The sequence below is a fragment of the Chiroxiphia lanceolata genome, chromosome 6 (assembly GCF_009829145.1).
Source record: "Chiroxiphia lanceolata isolate bChiLan1 chromosome 6, bChiLan1.pri, whole genome shotgun sequence".
Classification (NCBI taxonomy): Eukaryota; Metazoa; Chordata; class Aves; order Passeriformes; family Pipridae; genus Chiroxiphia; species Chiroxiphia lanceolata.
This window is the reverse complement of record NC_045642.1, coordinates 49,540,704-49,568,195: the sequence shown is the minus strand read 5'-3', so window position 1 is coordinate 49,568,195 and position 27,492 is coordinate 49,540,704. Positions and strand designations below refer to the sequence as shown.

General features: G+C 42.2%; 1 protein-coding gene across 1 annotated transcript in view; it reads left to right on the top strand.

The window, feature by feature from the left end:
* Nucleotides 1-18,166, top strand: part of PRIMA1 (proline rich membrane anchor 1) — a 54,379-nt gene extending 36,213 nt beyond the window's left edge. Inside the window, 1 exon segment of the mRNA XM_032692233.1 lies at nucleotides 13,752-18,166. Coding sequence (XP_032548124.1) covers nucleotides 13,752-13,851 — 100 coding nt within the window. The 3' untranslated portion in view covers nucleotides 13,852-18,166.
* Nucleotides 18,167-27,492: the final 9,326 nt, after the last annotated feature.

The window sequence follows — 27,492 nt, the reverse complement described above, 5'->3', positions numbered from 1 at the left end:
TAGGCAAGTTTTTCATAATATACCTTTTATTCACTATTCTAACTTTGTCAAGCTGCTGTTTTGTATGTGTCCCATAGCCTCAGAGAAAGGTACCATAAATGCCTACATATGCACTTCCTTAAATAGGCACTGAGTTCACATTCAAATAATAATTAAATGGAAGAAAACATTGGACTGAAATAAAACAACAGGTCATATTTAAACTGTCTTAAAATTCATTGCTCAGGTATTTTTAGGGTGCTTAGCATTAGTGTATGATTTATGGTCCCCATATACTGCAAGATCTAGTTTCAAAAGTGGGAGCAAGGTTCTGAAATTTGGCTTTGTTTAACAAAATGAGGCAGACGCTTGTGAGGCAAAAACACTGAGGAGACCAAGAAGTAGCAGTGGGGGCTGTGGTGAGAGTGTCCCATGGTGCAGGAATTGATTGCCCACTAAACAGGTCATGGCCCTGTACCTTTCCTCCAGCCCATTTTGTACCACTCACTCCCCCAAAGAGCAAGAACTGTGTAGTCCTCTACATGGCCACCTCCTGTGAGCCACAGAGGCCAAGTACGATCTAGTCCAAAATCATCATTAATTGCAACAAAACAGTGCTGTCTGTTGTGGGGAGAGAAGACAGAACAGCACCTTAAATGTTCTTATCCACTTAAAAGAAGATACTCATGGCATGACTGATGACAGATGGGTCAAGGTGAATTGAGATTGTTGATCTCTTCTATTCTATCTGACATATTAGAAGGTTTTGTACTGAAATGGTGCCTTAATTCTCAGCAGGTGCCAGCAAAGACAGCAGTTACTCAGGAGACACAGAATAAGATAGTTGATAGAAAAGCTGGGTTTAAAAATACTGTTTGAGTGGGAAATGCTGAGAGGGAACAAGAAGGTCTATGGGGGCAGATCTCTGTCTCCTTGATGCAATTCATTGATGTCAGACCAGTTCAGTTCTGCAAAACAGATCAACTCCTAAGAAATGCCATTCAAAAGGGAATAGGGTCTTCATTGGAAGATCTTGGGAATGTTACTGAGGGCAGTTGAAAGACTTGAAAATTTTGGAAAAGTAAGGAAAACACATTGTAGCCCAATTCCACTGTCTGAATGTTGATGCTTAACAACAGCATCAGTATCTACCACTGAACACCACTGTCCAGGTCTTCTGTTACCCCCAACCAAAGCCCAACATCCCCATGTGTTGCCTAGCCTCTCTGCCTAATCATCTCCCAGTAGTTAATTTACTCTCATCTTTGGAATGAGGCTGCAGGTGGTCTTATAAAGGCAGTTTAAATACCCTGAGGAACCAGTCTTTCTTCAGGAAATCCCATATTTTAACCATCAAGAAATGAGTTCATAGAATCACAGAATGATTGAGGTTAGAAGAGATAGCTTCTAATCCAAACTTCTGCTCTAACAGAGTCATCTAGAGCAGGTTGCTCACATCTGTGCTCTGCTGGGTTTTGGTATCTCCACAGATGGAGAGTTCTTACTGGTTTTCTTGTGTTCTTTCAAAGCTATCACTATTTATTAACCTAAATGTATCCCTGCTTGATGAAAACTGTGTGCTGGTACAAGGAAAATCAGTTGTTATCCCAAACAGTATTGAAGTCTAGATGTTGGTTGTGCAATAATTTCCAGGGTAGTGTTTATGAGACAAGCAAGCTGCTGAACAGCTTTACGACTTGACCCAAGCCCACTAGAAATTCCAGAGCTCTGCTGTATTTATTCTGTTAATTTAGTGACATCACTGGGGATTTTGGACAGGTTACTGGTAGTTGGCGCTGCCCCGTGTTTTTTGGGTGCATCAAGATGAAGGAAGATTGGCCACTTTTTTTAAGTACAACAGCTAAAATATTGCTACTACTTTTTAGGTTCCTTTGACAGATCAAGGACTACTATATAAAGTGGATGAAATAGTCTTTTACTTAGAAAGACAGCTGAGCCAAGCTGTATTAGCACTGCTGTGCAGGACAGTGTGCTTTGCTGTTGCCTCTGCAGAATGTGTTGGTTGGATAAACAGAAGGATCTGCTCTCCAATGATGTCAGTCTGGGATTTTTATAAGTGCTACATGTTTTCATAGCTGTTATAGGGCAGGATTTCTCTGTCTCTTCTAAGTTGTACAAACTCACATTCTGCTAGGGAGAAAGTTTGTGGTCATAAATGGATAAAATGCCCCAGTGTTTCTCATAGCTGGGAAGACTGGAAGCCTTCAGGAGGCTTTAGTCTTTAGCATAAAGCAAGTGGTCCAAATGTTTCACAGAATACTCTCTGATGGATCATTTTGCACTTTTTCACTCATAATTTGTGATGTGTTGATAAAGATGCCAATGGAAATCTGAAGAGCATTACGATCTATCTTGTGAACAATTAACTTTCCACTGTGAGCTGAAACAAACTTCTCTTTCTAGTGCAGAAGAAATTGAACAGGCAGAAGTCTACTAATAGAGCCAAGTATTGCAGAGTTACTTCCTCAGTGCAATCTAGTAGCCATGGGTGGATTTTACATGCTCATAACAGACTATAATGCTCATGGTGGTCTAATTGTATTGGTTGAATTTACCCCAGCACAACTAGAAGACACAGGTGAATGCTAGAGCTTTAAAATATACAGGAGAGGAGAGTTGCCAGGTTTACCATGATGTTTTTATTACATTTTTTCCGAAAGGCAAAGAAATAAAATTTTCTTAGACCTTCATATAATTTTTAAGCCAATCATTGTTTTTGCAAGCTGACAGGTCACCTGTGGCTGACCCTGTTGGTGAAAAGCCACAGCTGTGGCTGAGGCATACCCAGCACATTTGAAGAAAGTTTTTGTCTTGATTTGAGCTTAGGACTCTGTCTTTTACAGCCTGCAAGAACCCAGCAGCAGCATCCTGGGGTTCTTGGGTCAATCTTTTTGTAATTCAGAAGAAGAAATTGTGCCCATGGTAGTAGGGTGGCTGTGTGGATCCTTTACTCCAGCTCTGTATGACCCAGAAATTCCCTTTACACAGTAAGATTCCTACAGAAACCTCCTGGGTGCCCTTACTGCCCCTTTTGCTTTGCATCTGGAGTAAAAGCAATAAAGCCTGATTTCTCCAGTGTCTGAATAACTGCAGCTCCTCTTGAGTTCAGCACACATGGTGAATTTGCAGGAGTTCTTAACCCCCAAAAATTAGAACAAAAAAGTTAGAAAAGCATGGGAGTGCCCTAGCAGTTTCCACACATGTCCCACACTGCTCCAGGCAGGCTTTGCCAGACAGTCTGTTCTGCCTCAGCCTGACAAGAAGCCAGACCTGAACGAGAAGCAGCTGAGCACCAGTTGATCTCCCAGCCATCACGAGCATCCAAACACTTTCAATATGATCAGACCATTCAGCACCCCTCTCAGCCCTGTGCACATGCTCCTTTCCCTACTCCCAGTCTCTGCCCTTTCATTTTTCTGCAGAACTTTATTTTCTGCATCACCCTACCATTGCCCCAGATTTGGCCACGTAGAAGACACCCCCTTCCTGCCAGACCTTTCAGCATCCTTCTGGCCAGCAGCCTTGGCTTGGTGCCACCCTTGACTCCCCTAATTTGTGGCTTCTGCTGGCTTTGATTTTGATGCCTGGCTCTAACCTGGACTCCAGTGTGCAGAAACCCCAGGGAAAGGCGGAGCTCGACAGCAGGAGCTGACTCGGAAGCACTTCCCTCCTGTTGCAGGGAATCCCAGCCCGAAGTAACGAGGCTCTGACCAAAACAATTTTATTTCCCACTGTAAATTTGTGTGCATTAGCTTCACACCTTGTTAGTTAGTCACAACTTGGTGTGTTAACAAGACCTCAGCTTTACCATGCCCTCACAGAGAGCAGTGTTAATGAAGAAGGCTCAGAGGTTCTTGTCCTCTTGAGCTGGTTTCAAGGGTCCCCACTTGAAGGAAGGTTACATCCTGCACATACCCCCCTTGCTGTGCTATTTACTGCCCTGCAGCACACTGCCCAGCAGGAAAGGGTTCAGACAGGGTCCCCCTCTGCAGATCTGTGACACACCAGGGGTGCACATCAATCGCTTGCAGCCACCCTAGAGCCCCTTGCAGCTGTGCTGCCACCACTTGTGTGGCTGCATGGTCTGATTTCTGCTACCTCTGTCCTTCCTCCTCTGGACCCTGTGTATTTAATCCTGAATGTTTATTATGCTGCAGGGTTGCTAAGCAGCACATAGCTCCCTGCTTTGGAGAGCCTTGCCATGAAGGCGACACATGCAGTAGGTCGTTGTAGGCAGAGCTGGGGTGGGAGAAGATGGCACTGTCTGGGGTGGTCCTGCTCTGCCACATTCTTGCCTTGCTCTCACACCAGTGTCCCCTCCATCAGCAGGCACATGGCCACCCCCTCTAGTATGGCTGGGCTGGAGAATGATAATCCTGGTTTGTCCATCTTGGAGAGCTGCTGACTAATTAGCCATGTCAGAGAGCATTCGTGGAGATGAACGTCACAGCATCCGTTCCCCAAGCTAATGCCAGGTGAAGGAGTGAAGCACTAATAACAGAGGGTTAAAGATGTATGTAAAGAGATGTATGTAGAGTCTGATCCCAGCTGTGTGCAAGGTTGGAGTGGGAAAATAGGTAGTTCCTCATTCTGGCCTTTAAAAGAAGCCATGAAAAGAGGTCCCACGTGGAGAAATAGTGCTCCCTTTGGTGTTTGCTTTTTGAGGCAGCAGCATGAAACCTTATGAATGTTAATACTCCCAGCTGCTGGAACTGTAGGTTCTTGCCTTCAGTTGCTCTGAGCCCTGAGAAGCCAGTGTAGAGACTGGCTGAACTCAATTTCTTCCTCAGAAATTGTCCCCAGTTACAATTTTCTAAAGCCACATCTGCACAAAACCAAATCTTTCAGTGTGCAGACATCAAGGTGTGCAGGACTTTCTGGTTGCTCTGCTTCTGCATGGACTTGCCCCATTGCCCATCTGGAGCATGGGAAGGCTGGGACCACCCTGCCCAGTCCAGGCACAGTGGGTTTGCATTTATCCTGCAAAGAGCAGGGTCTGGCTCTGCAGACTCTTCGTTGTGAGTGGAGAAAGCCAGAAGCAGATGCTTGGAAATAGTGGCTTCACTCTAGTTGGAGGTAGAGACAGATTGCCTCAAATGAAAAGTGATCTAGATATCTGCAAAGGTCAGTTCATTTTACAAGTTTTGATTTTCTTCTCAGTTCCTTGCATTATTTGTGTTGCAGACTCTCCTCTCTTGAAGACATTATGTAGCAGAAAATCTACAGAGAATTCTTGTTCATCTGTACAGAAATTAATCATACTATTTAAATAATTTTGTGAAATTATTCTTTAGCCTTGTTCTTCTATATGGATCAAGTCTTATCATTCAAGGTCTTGCCTATGTTTACCAGTGATTAAATGGCAAGGTAGTTACTTGTATTGAGCAAAAAAATCTGGGCACAAAGTAGCACAGAAGATCAACTTTGTTTTAAGGATGGAAAAGTCCATTGCCTAAAATGGCAGTATCTACAGTCACTTGGCTGGTGAGAGAAATACTGTCCTTCAGAGACAGCAAGAGAGCAGCGAAGAGCAGCCCTTGATCATGTCCTCTCTCAGTCCCTTATTATTCCAACCCCACATCTTTCTAGTACTGATGCCCAACCTGACTGGAAGCATGGGCACCAAAAGCCATTCAGTTTGTAGACATGGTAGGGCATTCTTGTACCTTTTCCTTCCTCCACTTTCCCCTCCAATATGGAAGCTGTGTAGTTTTCTCTCTCTCCCTGCTCTCTCCTCCAGCGATCCCAGTTCAAATTGGTATTTTGAGAGTGAAAGAAACTTTTATTTGCGTCTCCAGCCTAAATTTACCTATGGCTTCTTCTCATTTCTTCCTTTCAAATGCCCTTCTCTTTTTCTGGTGTTCCCTGAGGCCAATCCCATCCACTCTTTCTTTTCATTAGACTAGACTGTTCAAGCTTGTTTATTGTCTTCTGTAAGAAGTTAGGACAGAAATTGGATCTGGCTACTCTCTTTAAATAGACTTGTTAGGACAGATCAAGCCTAACGCAATAGAGTTACATATAATTCCATTTATCTGGGTGGGACATACATAATGCCAATCCCAGGCTGTTTCTGGATTGCTTGGAAGATCGTGGTGCACCATGAACTGAGCTCCATGAATGTGCCTTAGCTGCCTGCACTGCTCTGCAGCAGGACAGGCCTTTGAGGAGCAGGAGTATGCCCAGCTCATCCCTAAATGGCACTGCTCAAATGGCAGGGCCATGGACATGACCATCCTCCAGACTTTGTTCCATTCAATTTTTTTTTTTCTTTCTTCTTTTGGTTTTTGGGGTTATGGTTGGGAGTTTTTTGGTTTGTTTTTAGTTTGTTTGTTTGAGGTTTTTTATTTCATTTAGTGGCTTTTTGCCAGGCCGGAAAGCTGGCAACATGAGCTCATTTTTTATATTGGTCTCATTTATTTTTTTCTTTCTGTAATCAAAACATATCAACAGTGTATTCCACACTGAGAACACCCGGCAGACCCTCCAGTCAATAAAACCTTTTACAGATCATTAGAGGGAATGCAAAGAATGAGTTGCAATTGTGAGGGGTCACTGAAATTACTTTATCAATTATGTCAGTTAATTGTCCGGTATCCTAATAATAAAGCGCTTCTCTTCCTTAAGATTGGGTTTGTGCTAGGAGAAAATTCTGAATTTAGCTTCATTGAAGGACTTAGTAGGAATGGGATTTCATCACCTAGTCTCCCCGGGACAGATCTTCCTCTGTAACATCAGAACCAATCTTCCTCAGTCCAACAAAGTCTGTGGATTTACTCTGACTTGCACTGCTCAAAATAAATGAAGACTAAACTCCACTTCTTGAATTTCATGTGCGGCTCAGCAATCTACTGCAATTACGTGCAATCTGACAGGCCAAATCCTTCCTTCAGATATACCCAGAGCGACTTTAGCAGGCTGGGATAGATGCAGTTCTGCAAGAAAGAGATCTGCCTGCCACGCTTTGCAAGCCTGAGTGCACCAGCTCAGGGAACTTCTAAGTGCTGATGAAGGCTGCAGAGCAGTTACGTATGGATTTTTTTTTTCCCGCAAGAGAAGCACTCAGCAAAGGCTGGATCTTCAATCTGTGCACAGAGAGGGGGATTTGAGTGTGAACCATCCCAAAAACAGAAATCACCACACACCTGCAGGGCTTGCTTAAATATACGTCAGGAACCAGTCAGCTAAAACTGGCTGTGAGGAGAGCCAAATTAGCGGTAAATAATGCAGGCTTCAGAAAGGCTCATGTGAACAGCCAGAAAAGAAGAATCCCCTCCTGGGGTGATTGTATCTTGGGGTTTAGATCAAAGCCTATTGCTGCAATATGACTTCCAGAGCTGTGAAAGAGACTTTCCCCTTTTTGCATAATAGTCCTAACACTGTGCAGGGCACTTGTACAGCTCTTCTCTCCTCTCCACACAAGACAGACAGAAAAGGTCTGAAGATGTAAAAATTGTATGCTTACTTGCTCTTGTAAATATTATTTATCACCTGATCACTAGTTTTGTTTGGCCAGACTGAAGTACTCAAAGGTCTCTAGGGAAAGAATGGCCTTTTCTGATTCACAAAATATTTTGTAAGGAGAAAAGGGGCAATGAAGCTTGAGGAAGGGAGAGCTCCATCAAATGTCCAAAACTGAAAATAACCCAATATACCTAGTCCTTCCAAATGCTGCAGGTAGTATGCATCCAAGTTACCTATAAACTCTCTAGTTTGGAAGAGTAAGTAAAAAAAAAATCACATATGGGGGTAATATATAATAAACACTGGGACAAGACAGTTTGTCTTTAGATGCTGGACTATCTAACTTACCAGAGAGGAGATGGAATATGGGGAATGTAAGAGCCTTGGGAGACTGGGAGTACTGAACGTTGGTCCATGACAAACACTGAGCAGTAGTGAATGTGGTGCTGAAAGTTGTCCAGATGGAGCTGTGTTTATTATAACTGTAAAACATTACTTTGTACATGGAAGGTAGTTGAGCCAGTAACCTCTTTCTACAATAATGATAGTATACTGCCTTTTTTCTGGACAGATAAATGGTCCACATATGGCCGTTAACTAATTTTAATAGAGAAAAAAAACAGGTTTCAGAGAATTTTCATCATTAGGGTTTCTTCTTTGATTTCTATCTTTAGATTATCAAGTAGAATATATCTGGACTAATTTTTTTTTTGTCCTAAGACAGTCAAGGGGAGAAGTTGGAATGTGATTCTTCCCGTGCTCTGAAAACTCTCACCAGACAAGTGTCCTTTTCAACATGAGCCCCATATGTCTGAACCATAGCACCAGGCTGGCCAGCAAGGCTCATTGTGGGTGGCTGCACACAAATTTGATGGCTGTGTCCCTGAAAGCAACTGTCGTCAGTGCACTAAGCTCCTCTAGCAGGAGTCCTGTTCACAAACCAGTCTTAAATCAAGTTCACTCTCCCACCAGTTTCTATTGTGGGAACTGATTTGCCTCTGATGACTGATGGCCAGCATGAAGCAATTGGCTGTTTGATGAACACCCCCAGTACTGAGATGTAACAGCCTCCATTCATGTTCTTATATTCTTATAAACATGCAAGTTATGCAGATTGATGGTCTAGTATTGAATAACTTACAAAATTATTCTTCCAGTCCTACCCTGTATCTGCTAATAAGGAGTTTTTGAAGTGTGACTAGAGCCCACACATCATCTTGTCTGGTCTATCCCAGCAGTTGAATCTAGCTGAGAGCTCTAAACATAGCTGCCACAAGTACTGCTAGCATCCTAGCCAGGAGATGAAGCTGATTGAAAATATGCTTAATAGATCTTTACCTTGTTTCTTGAACCAACTTTTTGTAACCCAAGGAGATGCCACTGCAGTTTGAATCTCTACTGGTAAATAAGTAGCTTGGATATTTCTGCTGTGCACTGGGGACTCATAGGATAGACCAATCCTATGAAGTAAATGGGTGTCTTGTATGAGCCCAATTTTATTGGAAAACATTTTTATGTGTCGATAGCTAATGAAATATTCCATCATTATGGAGAAGAGCTTTGAAATCATTGCACTTATAAACAAAGCAGCTCTCTGATTTACCTCCTCCTTTCAGCCGCTTTTGCTGGTGGGGCAGCTCCCAGCTGCTTTATCCTTGCACAGCCCTGTGCTGTGATGTGCACCAGTGGGGCTGCCCAAAGAGCTTGGTAGCAGCTTTGTTATGGGTAGGAGCTTTCTTGAGGTGAAAAGTGCTGTGAGAGGAGAGACAAGTTCTTTGTGCGCTATTAAAGCACTTCCCAAGAGGAGCTGAAAACACAAAAGGATTTTTTGCATGGGTACCTTGTGCCAACTTTGGCACGGGTACAGTTGTGCTAAGACAGTACAGAGATGCCTCACAAGCTTTCGCCATTGGTAAAATCTCTGTCAGTTGATACTGATACCCATACAATGCAATCTTTCAGATATATAGAGAGAGAGAGATGTATTTTGTAGATGGCTTTTACAACTTTGTACCACTGCTCGGGGAAGAGTGAAGTTTCACTTTGATCTTCTGAGCATTCGGCATCTCCTTGAACAACACACACTAAAAAAACAGTCTTTCCTCCTCTCACTACATTTGAAAAAGAAGAAGGACACTCTATTGCCATTTCATAAGAAATAGGATATGTGTTTCCTCAGGGAATAATCCAGGCAGCAACTCCCAAGTCGAGACAAGTGTCTCCTGGCAGTGCTGAGTCGGGTATGGGAACCCCAGAAGGAGATGAATTTGAGATCCTGTCATCTCTCTGCTGCCAGCCCAGGTCACCCCCTCCTAGCTTGACTGGGTTTCCCCAGGGCCCAGCCTTCCCAGATACTGGCCATGAGCACTGGCACTCAACAAAGGCATGGCTATGGAGGTAGGCCACAGCAAACAGGTTTGCAACACTTAGACTTGCCTTATGAAATCAGGTTTATTCTTAACTCTCATCCCTTTTAAGCATGAAGCACCTACAAGTGTATGAGTTGTGGATTGCACAGTGACTTTTAAACTCTGTTGCAGTTTACTGTTCTGGACAAAACTTAAATTCCCATTTCTAAGTGGCCTTATTCTCCTCAAAGCTTCAGTAAGCCTATAATGAGGCATAATAAAGTCCTGATTAAATTAATAGTTTGCTCTACTCTTGCTTGATTTCGTCTGAATAGTCTCTACAGAGGTTTCTTAGGTGTGTACAAGTGGGATACGAGGTGAAGCCCTCCCTAATACTCTACCACACAACTGTCTTACTGTATCTCCCTGCCAAATTTATACCAGTAGCCAAAGCTGGCAGAAGAGTTTTGTCAAATATACTGAGTTTTGTGGCTAGACATAGTAAAGAGCCAAAAATTATGTTTCCTGTAGGAAATTTCTGAACACAGAACATACAAATTATGTTTGAATGTGCATCTTTACATTGACCTTTACACAGGACTCTGCAAAGGATTGGTACAAGCCAGTATGACAAGCCAGTATGAAATTCTTTGGTAAAAAAGGTTTATAATGTGATCAGAACCTCCTCTGAAATTAAGCTGATATGTAAATACACTATTAAATGGATGTTTCATGCTTTCTTGGTTTAGGACTCATGCAAGTTAATGCATGTGTGGTGACGAGGTCAATATGGATCTGAGGCATCATTTCGGGCATGTACTAAGCTGTACAGAATTGCACGGCCCTTTCATTCACAGAATGTTGGCATGAAGAACACACCAGTTTGTTCGCTAAACATCCAAGCACAATGTATAGCAAATCATACTGTAAAACAATCCAAACCACTTATTAGCAAACAGCCTGTTTCGCCTGCCACCAAGTGAGTATGTCACAGATATGAATAGTTCCCTACTCATTCCCTTACTAATTTGAAACATCCCTTTGACCAGTGAAGAGCAACCCTGGAATGGAAATGCATAAATGCGTGTCCATAGCTCGTCCTCTTAAAGGGGGCTTGGAGTATTACACATTGGAAGATATGCATAGGTCTACCTTATTAGGCAGAAAATAGGATAAAGGGGTTCCCCTTGATGTGTAAGAGGAAAATTTGCATGCTTGGATCTCAACAGTCAACGAAATTTGGAATAAAAAAGAGCTAGTGGCACACAGAGAACCATGCCCTAATGCAAGAGGGCGCTTGAAAAATCTCAACAGGCCAAATGACCTTGCATATCTAAATAAAAAGGTCAGTTTTAATCATGGTGACAAGTGCATGCAAGTGTGCCAAGTCAATGATTTAAATAGTGTAACTTGGTCAAGCTTGACCCCAAATTCATTCCTGATGTGAATTTGGAAACAAATTGAGTGAAAGAGTTAAACAGAGCAGTCTCCAAGCCTGAACTTTTGCATCTGACAGTAGTCATTTCATTGAGACAAGAAAATAGCTGCTCTGTTTTGCTAGCACTAACCCTGAGCAATTGATAAGGCAGAAGAAGAATCTTGATAAAATCTCCATTCCCTTATTTGCAGGTTCTGAAAAAAATACCCTCCAATGCATGCAAGTGCCAGTGGTGTCATACCCTTGGCAACCTCTCCAGGGAAAGAGCAAATGGCAGCTCTCAGGGAAGAGCAACTGAAGAAAAAAAAAAAACAAAACAAAAAAAAAAAAAACAAAAAAAAAAAACAAAAAGAAAAGCAAGGAAAGAAAAAAAAAAAACACAGGGAGGAAAGTAAAAACGTTCAGGGAGAACTGAAGCGGTCTGTCTTAAAATCACTTCTAGAAAAGAGAATATGTAGATAAAAGTGAGAGGAATGCATTTTAGCATAAGAAAGAAGAATGAGGTTAGACAGGGTAAAAGAAAATGGAACTGGAGAGGTGCAGAGAGAGAGAGACCGAAGAAAGAAGGGGTAAGCAGGAGACAAACAGCAAGTAGAAGTGGCCAAAATGTCTTCATTTTTTTGATCATTGATAGGTTCAGAACTGGGGGAAAAGCAAAAGGAAAGAATTTTTGTAAGCAGCAAAGAGTTTAGATAGCCACAGCAATTTTCCTGCCTAGAAAAAAAATAAGTGTTGCCATCAAATTCTTCATCCCTTTTGTCAAGGATGTGGCAGGGTGCTTTACAGTGTCACAAAAGACAGAGCCACAGGACCTTATGTCAGATGCAGACAGGCACTGCATGTTAAGGACTGAAAAACAGTTCATAAAACCCTTAGGCTCAACAACTCTTAGTCCTCCCTTGCCTTCCATTTCCATTCTGGAATCATGGCTAATATTAACAAATTTAACTCTAACCAGCTAAAGAGGCATAAAATAACACAATCAGAAGTATTATCTTTGAAATTACAAGCAAACAAATTTATTTTCTTGTAATCATTCTCCATAAATCTTTTATTAATACTTTGCTGAAATTGTCATTAACTGTCATTAATTGCTGTTTGGTTTTTTAAACATTGTCAAGAACAATTGCACAGACAGACTGTTTATTACATGTATCTGGTCTTCTTTTTGCCATCAGAAGCACCTTAAACTCAAGGCCCTAATGTCTGAAATATCTGTGTGGAAAGCACAAAGCTTTTTCACAGAATCACAGAATATGCAAAGTTGGAAAGGACCCACAAGGATCATCAAGTCCAATTCCTGTCCCTGCACAGGACCATCCCCAAGGGTCACATCATGTGCCTGAGAGCATTGTCCAAACGCTTCTTGAACTCTGTCAGGCTTGGTGCTGTCACCACTTCCCTAGGAGCCTGTTCCAGTGCCCAACCACCCTCTATCTGAAGAACCTCTTTCTAATATCCAACCTAAATCTCCCCTGACACAACCTCAGGCCATTCCCTGTGATCCTGTCACTGGTCACCACAGAGAAATGATCAGTGCCTGCCCCTCCTCTTCCCCTCACAAGGAAGTTGTAACTGCAATGAGGTCTCTCCTCAATCTCCTCTTCTCCAGGCTGAACACACCAAGTGCCCTCAGCTGCTCCTCATACAGCTTCCCCTCAAGGCCCTTCACCATCTTCGTTGCCCTCCTTTAGACACTCCCTAATAGCTTTATGTCTGTCTTATTTTGTGGTGACCAAAACTGCACACAGTATTCAAAGTGAGGCTGCCCCAGTGCAGAGCAGAGTGGGACAATCCCTTCCCTCGACCAGCTGTTGATGCTTTGCCTGATGCCCAGAGAATGCAGAGAAAAACAAATGCCTTGGGCACAAAGCATCTGACTTATTTTGGGTTTCTACTTTAAGCTATTCTGAACCATGTTTTATTAGTACCTGTTTTTCTCCATTGGCTGTGAAGATTGTCAGGTCACCACAGATGTATGTTTCTGTGCTGGTCAGATGAGTCTACTCCTACCAAACGCAGTGTGGTTTATGGTTTTATGGTGAGTTGGATGCAACTGGTCATCATCCCAGTTTGAATGATGTAACACTTTGAGGAGGAAGGCCAGGACTGCTCCGAGGCAGAGCCCAACCAGCATCCCAGCCTCTCTTCCAGAGATAGGGGTGATGGTGGAGGACGCTCCTTCCAGCAGCCTTCATCTCGTGTAACAGGTACACCTGTATCTATTACAGGTATCCAAATTAGCATGGGCACACCAATAGCACATCATGAGACCTCAGGATCAGACCTCTCGCCCTCCAGGTGGATCATGATGCTTGACAAATTTTAACTACTGATTTGGTCTGTGTTCAGAAAGGGAAAAAGAGACAGGAAAAGTTCAGCATTGTGATGTACCTTACATGTCCTCGCTTTCAATCTATATTGACAAAGAAGATGTTTATCTCTGTTCTTTCTTTTCTCCCCACCCTGCCTATACATCACCGAACCTGGGATCACTCAAGGAAACCAATGAGAAAAGAAGAGAACGGAACCAGTCGGTCCGAATATGCAATGACCTCCTCCCAGAACAACAAAACAGTTGATAACAATGCGGTCGTATAATCCCTGAAACTCCGCCAAGGGCGCAGGAGGTGGTAAACTTTCAAAGCACACACATGGAGTATGCAAGGTGGGTGAAATAAGGCAACAAAGGGAGCTGTGTGGCCAAGGACTTCATTTCAGAAACAGCGCACACATCAGTGATCCAGAAGGGAAAAGCAGGCTGCTCTCCAGGCTTGCTGCTTCTCCAAGGGAGGAAAAACTCACCCACCTGGGCTGCCCGGAGAAAAGGCCTCACAAAGGCATAAGCATTGCATGCTGCATCTCATGAAAGCGATGTTGCGATGCCTCCCACTTTTCTTCTTCCTCTCTTCCCCCTTACTTTTATGTTTGTATTGAGTGTCCACAAAAAGCTGCTGAAGCAGGATCTTTTGAGGAGAGGGTGATCTGCCAGGGTGGTGGCAGCTTTTCATAAATGGGTCAGAGGGAGGTGTCTCCCTCTATATGGGAGGACACCTCCCTCTATATGGTGGGAGGTGTTACCTACGTGCTTCTCCAGCCTGTGCAGTTTTGTACGCTAATAATTCATTCTTAGCATTCTTATTATTTCATTATTAAAAGGGGAACAAAGGTTTTTTGTTAAGCCATCAAGGAAAATTTGCATGAACTTGTGACTTGTCCCAGGAAATTTATCCTCAGTCTGGTGACTATGCAATTTCCACAGCTGAAGACTTTTCAAGCAAAAGAAATCAAAATGTAAGATTTTAGCAATTATCATTGCTATTGAAAGAGAGATGTTATTAAGAGGTACTTTGAACATTATTACTTCATAATCAGACTCTTTTTTTTTCCATCACATTTAAATTTTATCTTTAAAAATGTCCTTCCTTTGCAAAATTCTACACATTTCTCTGTGTTTGCATCACGTTGATTCCCCAGGGAAACTCCTACAGGAAAGATATTGTTTACATCTTGGCGTATTTGGGCGGGATTGTGTTGAAAGGACTAGCAGCCCTTTGAAGTCCTCTTCATTCACTGGTTAGTGTTCTTTTTTAAAGTGTTGAGTCTCCTGAACTGACCCACTGAGGACATTGCGGGTCTGGCTTGGAGGACCACTTTGAAGGTCCAGTAAGCTGGTTGTGCCCACGTTAACTCAGTCTCTGCCTCTCCTGAGCCGAGAACGCCGATTATGCCAAATTCAGTGTAATAGCTTAGTATACGTTCTGTGAGGTGGATTGCAGACTATTTAAAGCAAGGCTGAATCTACCCAAATTCATTTCATGTAGTATCTCAGGTTAGACTCAGTAAGTTACCCTTAGGATAAAGGTGATGAGACTAGTCGAGATGCTGGTCTTTCCCCGCCTCCTGAAAACTTTTCTTCGTGTCATACCTCCACGTGTATGTCTCCGTTTACTTCTGTGCTGAAAGTAGTGATGCAGTCAAATTTACACCCTGGCTTCTTGTCCAGACATAAAGCTTCAATAACACTGAGTCTCCGCGTCTGTGAGTAACTCCCAGGTGTCAACCCAGTCTCTGGGATGTGGCTGTGCCCTGGCTGTTTTGTCCCTCGGTACTGCAGCACACCAGTTTTATATAAGGATGTGCCTGAACTGCAGAAATCAGACCTTGATTTGAATGCATTCCTGCCTACAGTTGGTCTATTACTGAGATGCAGAGTTTGGCCTGATGGTAGAGGAAGACAATGTTCTGCAGACCTTCCCCAAAAGAAGCTCTGGGACGTTCAAATCAGCAGTTTCAGCTCAGGCCCATCTGTAGCTTTCTATTACCTGTTGAACAGTAGGGTGTATGTAAATGTAAGTATCTTTTCAATGATAAAATGAAATGCTGCTATATACTGCTCTTGAGAAATTTATGGATTTATTCATTTAGCTTTTTAGTCTGTCATCACTATGTAAAAGTTTAACCACATAAAATTATTTTTTAAAGCTAGATCCTCTCGGGAAGTGAATGCAATTACAAAAGTGAAAGGGAATAAGTAACCCTTTGCCCAAGAGTATGATCATTCCCAGACACAGTCATTTTGTGTGCTTGCACAAGACAGAGTGATATGTTCTTAGATCCAAAGTGGGATTAAAATGACAGGATTTACACTTTGAGTCTAGTATCCCAAATGATGATTGCCTAAAGCACTTAGCTCCTAAATACTATAATAATAATATTACAAGTATATTTCTAGAATATTTTTAAGCTATAACATTTATTTTGATGTAGTTACCTATGTTTGCCTTTCTTTTTTTACTCCACTTGTTTCAACCTAAATGTGAAAACATGGCATAGTTTGAGACTGGTTGCATGTGTCTCTGAGAGTATAAAGTATGAATGCAGATAAGTTTAGCATGATACAGGCTCAGGATTAGCACTTTCTCCTAAAGGTTGTTGGTTTTATTTTATTCCTAATTCAGCTTTAAAGGCATGTTCTGTAAGGTGAAAATTACAAGTCCATCAAAATGCATCTGTTTTTGCAAGAAAGAGATGGTCACTAGACACTGTCTAATTTTCATTGATGTAAATGGTAAAATATCCTCACTAGAGAAGACCCTGGTGCATGACACAACCCACAAGCAAACTCCCCCAGGCCTCCTGAGGACTCCTCAGGAGAACATAAACATTAAAAACTTCATGGAGAGCGGGGAGGCAGGGCATTGCAAGAAGTAGCACATGCGGACTAGGATCTGTTTTCAACTCTGCCACTGAATCTGCTCTTTACTAGCAAGTAATTTTGCCTCTCTGTGCCTCAATTTACCCATCTGTATAATCAAGATAAAAGTACGTACCAGCTCTGTGGCAGTATTTTGAGAGATATAGATGTAGCTTATTTGCATAGGCAGATATACACTATCGTTATATGCAACATGTTGATAAATATATTTGGGCACATAATCACCATGATAGTTCTTGGAACAGACATTTCCCTTGTGCTTTTCTAATGCATTGGCCACAGAAGAGCAGCAGCAGACAGCCCGAGAGCTGCTCCTCTGCTTGCCCAGATACTTAGCTCCCAGCCCTCACACCATGGCACGGCAAGGAGAGGTGGGAAATCTTCCATGAGGTAATTTTGCCTTTAGATTCCTGCCTAGGTACAGTTGCCTACACTGCACTGAAATTTAAAGTGATATTCAGAAGTGCTTAGAAAAGTATACTGGAAGCAGATGTAAGTCTTCAAAAAAGAAAGGCTAGAAAGGCATTGTCTCTCAGGAGTGAATTCAGAAGCCTGCTGATGTGGTATGAGCTTGTGTTTAACACTCTACAGACTACTTGCAAAGCTTTTATAAGAGAAGCTTCTATGCTTCCTTATTGTGCTATAATTAAATACAAAAGGAAAGGAGTAGGCCTGATGGATAAGCACTTCACTAAGCAGTGATCCTGGATCTGGGGAACTGGCAATCTAATATGCAGCTTTAAAAGCATTTTGAGTTCCTTTTTAGCCACCAAAGCGTCAGAGATAGAAAGGTCCTTCATAGCTCCATTCACAAAATAGCCAGATCCCCAGCAGATGCAAAGGTGACCAGTTTCTACACAGAAGTTACCTGTTCTGCTCTGACCACCACTAGACAGACTGAGCAAACTGTGTGCTCAGTCTGAGGGAGAGCAGCCACTCAAAATCTCTTCTCAAGGATCACCACTAGCGGGGAGTGCACTTTAAGGGCCTGAGCTGTTGCGTTTCCTTGTTCCTCAGCAGCATCAGGAAGGTGGAGCTGCCACTCTTCCTGACCCACACCCAACTCAGCGGTGTGCCTCGGAAAGCATCTCTGCCTTGGACAGATGCTGCAAAAACAGACATGGAAGGAAAGAGGAAAGTTCTACTAAGTATAAGATATAAATATATTGAGATATATATATCTATACAGAGACCTAATTGTCCGGTCTTGCATGCCATATGGTCACAGCATGTGAAGAAAGTGTGGGCATCCTGCTCCAACCAGGTCATGACCATAGACACTGCCAAGCAATGGAGAATCAGGCCTATGGTAGATATGTATTTACAATACTCCTTGCACCTGTACAAACAAAAATATATTATTTTAAACTGCAACATAGTGTGTTTAAATCAATGCATGAATGTAAATATTCTAAGATCTGCCTTCTTGACTGTGTACCACATGTACAGATGAAAACGAATATTGTTTATAGGAAATCTGTATCAGTGGTTAAATGACTAAAGAGAAAAAAATATCAAAATTAATGTTGTCATGTTTCTCAAACAAGCCATTAATATATATTTAGTATTTAAGGATATTGCTCAATAAGTATGTTCCGTACCAAAAACTGTGTTGCATATACAGATTGTGCAGTACCCTATTTTAAAAAGCCACCATAATTAATTTTTATTTTAAATAAAAATGTACTTGTAAAAAGTTTCCTGTGTCCTGTCAGTTATGTAGTTGAGAGCAGTCTACATGTTGAAGGGAGGAATGGCTGCAGTGCCTCTTCAGCACTCTTTTATTGCCCGAATTCACCCTGCTTGCATGAACACTTTCTGTTATGGTTTTGGAGAAGCTTCGAGCTGCTGCTTGTGCATGTGTCCAGCCAGGTTCTGGTTCTATCTCGCCTAAACCTGCAGTTTAATCCCAGATACGTGCACTGCTGGTGCTGTGTAAGCAAAGGAATTACACTCAGACATTCCTGCAGCCCCACAAAGTTCATGAAACCCTTTCTCTTTATGCTGAGAGGCAGGAAGTTTCCCGAACAACATAGTCTAGTTTTAGACTTATTTCTTTGTCTTTCACATAACACTACATACCTTTATTTATTTTGGTGCAAGAGATAATGTGCATCATTTTATATTCTAACTCCCTGGGTGGGCTTCACCCTCCCTTTTCCACGCAAGAACAAAAGCCAGTTATGGACCAGTCCTTCAGCAGACCAACACTGACACAGAGTAATTAAACCTGTGTCCTTTTGCTGGTATTCACCCCTCCCTGTTCAGAGCACACCCTGCGTGAGGTTCTCTGAAGCCAAGGGGCTGCCACCACCTGAACCCCTCCTTTACAGTGGAGTCTTCCTTCCCCAGCCACAGAAGGAGGCTGAAGTAATTTCCCAGGGACTGCCAGGTACCTGACTGAGGTCAGCTGAACACCAGCCATGGGATGGGAGGATTTTATTATAAATCGGGAGGCATCTTGGTTGTCTTTAGTTTCCAAGACAGTATTCCCTAACAGTTTTTGCTGCTCCCTTAGGAATTATTTCATGTCCCAGCTGGACAGAAACCTTAAATGGGACTGAGGAACACTAATCATCTAGCATGGCAGGAGTATGAAGGGTCTGGAGCACAAGTTTTATGAGGATCAGCTGAGGGAGCTGGGGGTGTTTAGTTTGGAGAAACAAAGGCTCAGTGGAAACCTTATCTCTCTCTACAGCTACCTGGAAGGAGGTTCTAACACGGTGGGGGTCAGTGTCTTCTCCAAAATAACAAGTGATAGGACAAAAGAAGATGGCCTCAAGTTGCACCAAGGGAGTTTTAGGTTGGATATTAAGAAAAATTTCTTCACCAAAAGGGTTGTCAAGTATTGGATGAGGCTGCCCAGGGAAGTGGTAGAGTCACCAACCCTGGACCTATTTAAAAGACGTGTAGATGTGCCACTTAGGGACATGGTTTAGCGGTGAACATGGTGGTGCTAAGTCAGTGGTTGGACTTGATGATCCTTTTCCAACATAAACAATTCTATGATTCTATAATGAAAAGTGAGCAAGTGGCAGTTTAATGAATTACAGCAATAACCATTCTGTCATAGACTATGATATCCAGCAGACTTAAATATCAGAGATGTTTCGCAGAAGAAAACTTCCACATTAAAATTTCCCTGTGACCACCGAGAAAGAAAATGCCTCTGGAAGTCATTGACCCCTACTTCAGGCATCAAAGCTGTTGGATAAACATTCCTACCTCCAATTTGCAGCAGAGGAAGAAGGATGTCACTTTGAGGAGGAGATTGCCACAATCAGGAAGAGACCACAGGGAAGCCATGCAGCAGAAAAAAAGTAGGGCACACCCTGGTGAAATTCTGGTGAGGTCCCTCAAGTCCTACTTACACTAAAAATATCAGCCCAGAATTCCATGCTGTTTGGCTGAGCTCTTGTCATGCTTTAGCTATGGTGAAGTGGTCACAGCAAGCAACAGGAGCATTGGATGCAAATTTGATTAGACTAGAGCACAGTAAAAGAGCTCCAAACCTAAAACCAAGGTTACATCTCGAGCATAGCTGAAAACATTGTTAAATAATGCAATATGCAGCAACTTACTGTGCTGAAGAGCCTGGTGTTGCCTGGTATGCTTTTCCTCCACTGTCCCATCACTGGAAACCTGTGTTATGATACCAGAGAGAAATTAGATTACGAAGTTTTAATATATTTGGAGAGGGAGCAAGAAATTTGTAATGAGAGGGATGGGGTGTATTCTGTGATTTCAGTAATATAAAATCATGAAGTCCTTTTCACTAGTTTTGTCTAGGCACACACATTTCCAAAGTCTACATCATTTTAAAAGATGTCCGGTACAATTAGTTTCAAACTAGAGCTTTCTCCATTTCTGAAATATGCTCTTATTTGGGCATGCTTGATTCATGCAGTTGTAATCTTAGCCCAAAAAGCAATCAAATGTTTTAAAAAAATAACTAACAACTGATGTTGTAGTGTGTATTAGTCTTCAGTTACTAAAGTGTTAACATCTTATGTTTCTTTCTTATCAAAAATATCCCTTCAGAGCTGATTTTCCATTAATACAGATTTTATCTAAGCCATTTCCTTAAGGTTCTTTCCTAACTATTATGTCTTCAACCAGAAGACATACAGAAACAGTTGTTTAATTGCAAGCTAACGAGAAGTTGCCCTTGAAAGTGGCCTGAAACTACTGGGTTTTGGGGTTTTTTTTACTGTTCAGGAAAAGATACTGAGAATATTAATACCAAGATGCCTAACATGTTTTGAACTTCTCTTATTTTTGGTTTTAGCTGAAATAAAAGCCCTCACTTATGTGAGTGCAACATTTAAACGCTTGTCCTGCTGCCTCTGTCTTATGCCGTGGCACAGTTTGGTATATCCATGGGGATTGGCAATTCTCCTGATTAGACTGAGTGTCCTACCAGCCCAGTCTGTCTGGGTGTGAGCATCCATGCAGTGCTGTGAGCCCTGGCAAGGGCTCCTTACCTGATCAGCTAATGTATAGCACATGAGATGTCCTGACAGCCATGGAGGGAGGTACAAACCCCTGGATGAAGAGTGCAGCCCCTGCGGGGGTGTTTTCTGGGGAGAGGAGGAATGGTGTAGCTGCTGGGTACAATATGGAGCACCAATACTCACTTTGGGCCCTTGGTACAGACAGTCATTGAACAAGTTAAGATGCAGCAGTAAACCAATTGAGGCTGGAGATAGGTAGTCAACCCCCCTGTATCATGTATTATTAAATGCCATAAAAAATATTATACCCATGAAAGAAGCATTTCTGCACTAACTAGAGTTTCTGATCAGTCTCCAGTGTTGCTGGGGAGGGGGCAGGGCCGGGCAGGTGTGATGCTTGGAGACCCAGCTCTACCTCCCTTAACAACTTACAAAAGAAAATCCTATTGATTTAAATTTATCCCTTGTTGTATAAATGGCAAGGCTTTAAGAAGCTGATTTTGTCATGAGTGCTGGCTAAATACATCAAATCTTTTTAATGGCTGTTGGTTTCCTTAACCTGTGAGCTCTCATGAAAAAAGTAGTTAAATTGTGTATATATATATGATTATTTTTATATATATATATATATATCTGCCTGAAAGTATTTTATATGATATATCACTGTGGCTGAAAGAGAAAGGAAGTTTCTTTGCAAATAGCAGCTGGCTGTTTTCCTTTCCTGTGCATTGAAATAAATTTCATGAATTCATTTTCGTGCAGCACAAAAAGAACTTGGAGCCCGAACGTGAATAAATTTCCCTTTACGTTCGGCATCACTTCCCCCTGCACACACAGACAGAAATGCTTTCAGTATTTAAGTTCCATTTAACATGGGCGTAGTCGGAAGCAGAAAAGAAAATATAAAGAAAAGCAGCGGTACAGCAGACACATCCCAGTGAATGAGCCTGTGAGCCAGAGACAGCCTCTCCTATTTTGATTTGTAATTTGAGGATAATTCAATTAGACATTTCAAGCAATTTAAACATTCATGTATTGTCCAGCACCAAAGCATGAACTGTTCAGCAGCAAACAAGACCTGACAGCCTTAGCAGGCCGAGTGAAAATCCCAATGTTTAAAAGGAAAAGCCCTCATCTAATTGATGCCTACCGGAAAATTAAAAAAAAAAAAAAAAAGGGAAGAAGGGGCGGGGGGGTGCAGGGGGGTACCAGGAGAGTGAGAGAAGTACAAAGGGCAGAGTGAGGGAAATATCCTGGCTGTGGGCTTCACACCTCATTTGCAGCCATTTGCTTAACACAATATTTCAAAGCCTGTGTGTTCCTTTTAAGGAGGGATTAAAACACAAATGCACCTGATCACCCATCTGCTCACCTCTCCAGCGGTAGCAGAAAGGCAGGCAGGCATTCAGGAGCAAAATGGGAAATTTTCATAAGCAACTGCTTATGAAAGCCAGGTCCCTCCTGCCCACGCTTAACCACACTGAGGTATCTGAAGGTATTGCCCCATCCCAAGGTCCTGGTGCTGTACCCAAGCAGCAGGAGGAAATTCTGTCTGGACCCATGGCTCCCTCAGAGGTGGCAGGGAGAAATTAGAGAGCAGTAAACTCCCTGAGCCTATTTCACCACAACAAGGCATCGCACAGCTCCTTGCTCAGCATCACGAGCCTGACACCTGCTGCCCTGCTCACCCTGGCTGCCCTGGCCACCAGCAACCAAATCCCTGTGGGGTAACCATGGAGTACATGGCTCTGTGCCCACAAATGGAGATATTGGCTGCTGGGGTGATAGCTTAGTTGTATTAAAACACTGGATGTAATAATAATGCAAGAATTTCAGGTGGAATTTCAAACAAGAGTGTTTCAGAGCCTTGTTTGCTTTAAACATATTGCCCCTTGCGACCTCTGGACCCACGGGAAGAAATGCTATTTGCCTTGTCCCCAGCAAGTTGCCCTGGAAGCAGGAGGTCACCCTAACCTATGACTGGCTGGCTGGCAGGCAGGACTGCTTTGCTAGGCTTGGATTGCTCCAAGTCATTCCTTTGCTAACAACTTTTTGAGGAAGGTGATGAAAGCAACAGGAATCATCAAGTAAAACTTTTCTGGCAGGCTATGTGCCTCTGGTGTCCCTTCAACAGCCCCTCAGAAAATCTCTGGAGCAGAAAACTCACCTGTAAAATTTTCTAGGAATGTATCACACCTACCCCCTCTTCATTTTAAGCATTACACAGGACCAAGTTTGGATGGTAAAACCACAAAAAGTACATACAGTACACATGGATGCCAGAAACAGTGGTAATTTTCTTGGGCCATTCTATTTGAAGACCCAGTGTTTAGCATGCTTATAACCTATAGGTGTGAACAGTTTGTGCTGAAATTTTCAAAGCTGACTTCTGCTGCAGGCTGACCCTTGTATTTGTCCAGGAGTTGCAGAACAGTTTCTTCCAAGAATGATATTTGGGGAAAAAATATTATAACAAAACCTAACAGTAACTTCTAACTGGTTTTTTTGAGAATCTCTAATTCCTTCAGTCTTTGGAGATGGATTAAATTTGATAAGCAGAGCAATGTTTTTATTAACAGTTACAAGCCTCTGGAAACTCAAGGTTTCCCTTCTTTACAGGCCATTTATACTGGATAGGTAAGTCCACTGAAAAGCCTCTCTGCAGTGAGGTTGCTTCATTTCTTAACATTCCTACTAAAATTAAAACACTGAAGTTCAATCAGTTCTTGTCCAAGAATTATTCAATTCAATATATGTAATAAAAACAAGAGTTGAGCTAAATAAAAGCAATGCAGCTCATTTGTTTTTAAAGCTCAAAACCATTTGTAAATTTAGTTCAAAATTAGTGCTGAGTTTTGCTCAAAATATTTGCAATAGTTAGGATGCTCTCATCTTCAGATATCTTGGTAGAAACAGACCTTAGTAGAATAGAAAAACCACTTAGGAGAAATAAAAAGTAGAACCTTCCTACTCATGGTATTTTTTTAGCTTGAAACAGGTGATATTGGTCATACATGCAGATAGAGACCTTCAGCATCAGAAATCCCTCGAATGAATGACCACGTGAATCTGCTCCACTCTCCTGTTTCCTGATACCTTTGGCACTGCACAGACAAAGCTATGATTTTACAGCTATCTAAACCTGCCTCCTGCATGCAGATACATTCAGACATATACATAGATGTACACATGCTGACTGTCTATAAGTCAGCAGCAACTATCTGCAGTTTTCCATGGCAGTGCAGCATAAACTGTTTCAGGGCATCTTTTGAGGAAAGAATTTCTCCCTGCCCCCAACCACTGAGGCAGAATTGTTATTATCTGATTCTCCTTTGAAAAACTATGGGGGAAGGAGGAGAAGAGGGGGAAGGGAGTGGGAGATATCTCTGGGTTTATCTTTTTCCCCAACTTTTTTTATGTACTGAAGTTGCAAATCTGAAGTTACTGAGGCTTTATGGGGATGGAGGAATGGACTGGAATGAATAAATTACAGATTCAGCAGCTATTTTGTTTGGGGGTTGTTTTTCCTAATGCCTCATCACCTGTAATATGAACTCAGGTCTCCAAATTAGAGGTTTGGCTGCATTTCAGTGGCTCATGAGTTTCAGATTATGATCTTTCTGTGTTGAAGAAGCTTGTCCAGGAAGAAAAAATAAATGCATATTTAGCAAGCAGTTCCTTAGGTGAGGCATCAGGCTGTGTGGTGCCCACAAGGTTGCATGCCATCTTTAATGGCCCTACTAAAAGCAGTAGAACTACTCCATAGAAATAGACATGGGGAAAAGCACCAGAAGTTTATTTTAGTCATTGTAATGTTTTGTAGGAATTGTGTTGATCAGATACCAGATGGAACCAAGCACTTTTAGAATTAAAATTTATCATTTCTGAGAGAAAAAATGGTCTTCTCTGAAATGCTATTTACCTTACAAACAGGAAACTGATCCATCATAAATTTGAGGGGTGCTCTAAATTCAACATTCCCTTTAAAAGAGTTTTGACTTACCAAGATGAGTCTTGTGATGAATTCCCATTTGGTATTTCTACTGTGCTGGTTGCTGTCTAAACGTGCTGACAGAAATTCTCTGTCCAGCACCATGTGATCTGAATTGGCTCCACTTCTGCTGTCAGTACCTTGAGGAATATCAGTAATATTGCAGTTTCATTTGTCACAGGGAGAAGAGGTTTATTCTCAACACCTGTGATTTACAAAGCCACTGAATACTTGAGGCAGGATTTCTCTCATCTAATTTTAACCAAACTAAAAATGTAGTGTTTAATACATCTAAACTCTCAAGAATCTTGTTTTCAGTGGAGAAAGATGGCATCTCCAGATGGCAACCCATCTTACCCTAAAATAAGTACCTGTGCCTGGGGGGGGCTGAACAGCCTCAGTCTGTTTGGTTGCATAGGAACAACTGCTGTAACACAGAACATGTCTCACAGGGTTTGAATTTACTGATGCTGAGACGGCAGATGCTGCTGCACACAGGCAGTTCAGCAGGGTGGGTAGCATCCAGTCCAATGATGTCAGACACCCATTGTAGTGGAACATTATGCAGAATTGGGTAACAATAATCAATAATCAATAATCAGAGTATGAACAGTCCATCCAAAACTGGACATATTCATACAAACTTGTACAGAAAATGCAACTTCATTCTGGAAAACACAGTCAATTCATTAATACAAAACAAGACTTTATGAAATTTGATGCAAAACACCGTGTGTGTGTGTGTGTGTGTGTGTGTGCACGTATTTATATGTGTGCACATGGATGCAATTTAGTTCAGTCTGTGTAGATGAATGTTATTCTGAAAATAATAATTGTCAGGCAGACAATACCTTTGAGGTCACTTGCACAGCCTGGTCAGGCACCCACTGAATGGGACAGCTGAAGACCCTGTGGTGCCTCCTCCTCACTCCCAGCCAGGAGCAGCACACGCAGCACAGGCTTTCACAGCAGTTTTGGGTCATGGCTGCTCAGAGGTTCAGCTACTGTCTCCAGAGAAAGAAACCCAAACTGGGACCTCAGGGGAGTCTGGAGAGCACACGGGAGAGGACCCCAGGATCCCAGCCCAGCCTTCTGGCAAGGCCAGCTCTCCAATGTTGAAGTGAACATGGAAATGAAGATTGCAAGGGTATTAAAGCACTAAGCCCCTCTTCCTACAATCCATTTTCTTTTTTAGGCTAAGAAAAGCTGTAGCGGCCATAGGACACCTCCTTCAAATCTGTTTTTCCTCCTATTTTGAGCAGTTTCTGATATCGGGGAAAAGAACTCAGATGTGTAAGTGAGGAAGAGAATGCCCTTCGACCTGACTCGCCTCAGGGTGAGGAGCTGCATCATCTGTCCAAGTGGGCTGGTCACAGACTGTTGACAAAAATGACCGGAGCTGTCCGAAAAGCCAACTCAACCCTTCTGATGGCTCAGTCTGTCACTGTCAGCTGAATTCAGCACGCATTGCACAGACGTGCCCTTTCTCCAAGGGAACCAAGCAGCTGAAAACAACATGACAGCTTAGGAGACCTTAAAACCAATAAGCACTGAGTTTGGGTTTTCAGGGATTTTCTGCCTTGACTTACATTTAATCATCAGAAAGAAAGTGGAAAAAAAAAAAAAGAGAGTCTAAAATATATTAGCTACGAACCCACCTTTCCCAAACATTTCAAACCCTCAAGCCCAGTTACTCCAGGAAAACATGCCTTTATTCTAGGAATGTTCCTGTTGATGTTATTCATAGCATGAACAGATATTTTTAAAATATCTCTTTCACAATCGTTTTTCAAACTTGTTAACTGCTCTCCTGGTTACCCAAACAACTTGTCTATACAGGGTGAGATCTGCTTCAGGACAGTTTCTCTCTCTCAGATGCATCATTCTCTAGAGTGTGTCTGGAAAACAATCAGAATGTCAGATCTTGCTTTGGCCTGTATTAATTTTCAGTTGTAACTGAATTAAGACAATGACCTGTAAATAATGTTTATGAATGAGATAGATCATCAGCTGAGGCTGCAAACCCTTGATGTTAGATTAGAGAAGGAGATCCTAACTATCAAAGGTGCCCAGCAAATTATCCTGGCTGCTGATAATTGAGGATCTGCTGAAACTGCCAGATCTGAAGAACTGAGGAGGGGAAATGGAGCTGTGTGGTTAATGTTTTTTATAGAGTGGTGCCCTAAGTGTACTAATATCCATGGCTTGACTCCCATGCACTGGGTTGGTATAGGACCTTGGCTGCTGGTCGGTTTGTGTTCAGGCTTTCCAGACCAAAGGGAGTGCTGTTTCATACAGAGTTCTGGGGCTTGAAGTAGATAAGATTATGTTTGTTGAAACCAAAGTATAAAAGGTTTATCTTAAGTTTCATTTTGCAAAAAGGAACACATTTTAAAATTACACTGAAGATGAAAACAGTTATTCCATATTCTGTTCTGTACATTTTATTCCTTACTTAATATGCGAGGTGACAGACTGAGGTGATGCACAAGTGATGAGATTCTTATTTGCAGTAGAGGTGGGAAAATCCTTTCAATAACAGAGACAGAATTCATCTCCTTATCATATGATAGTGATAA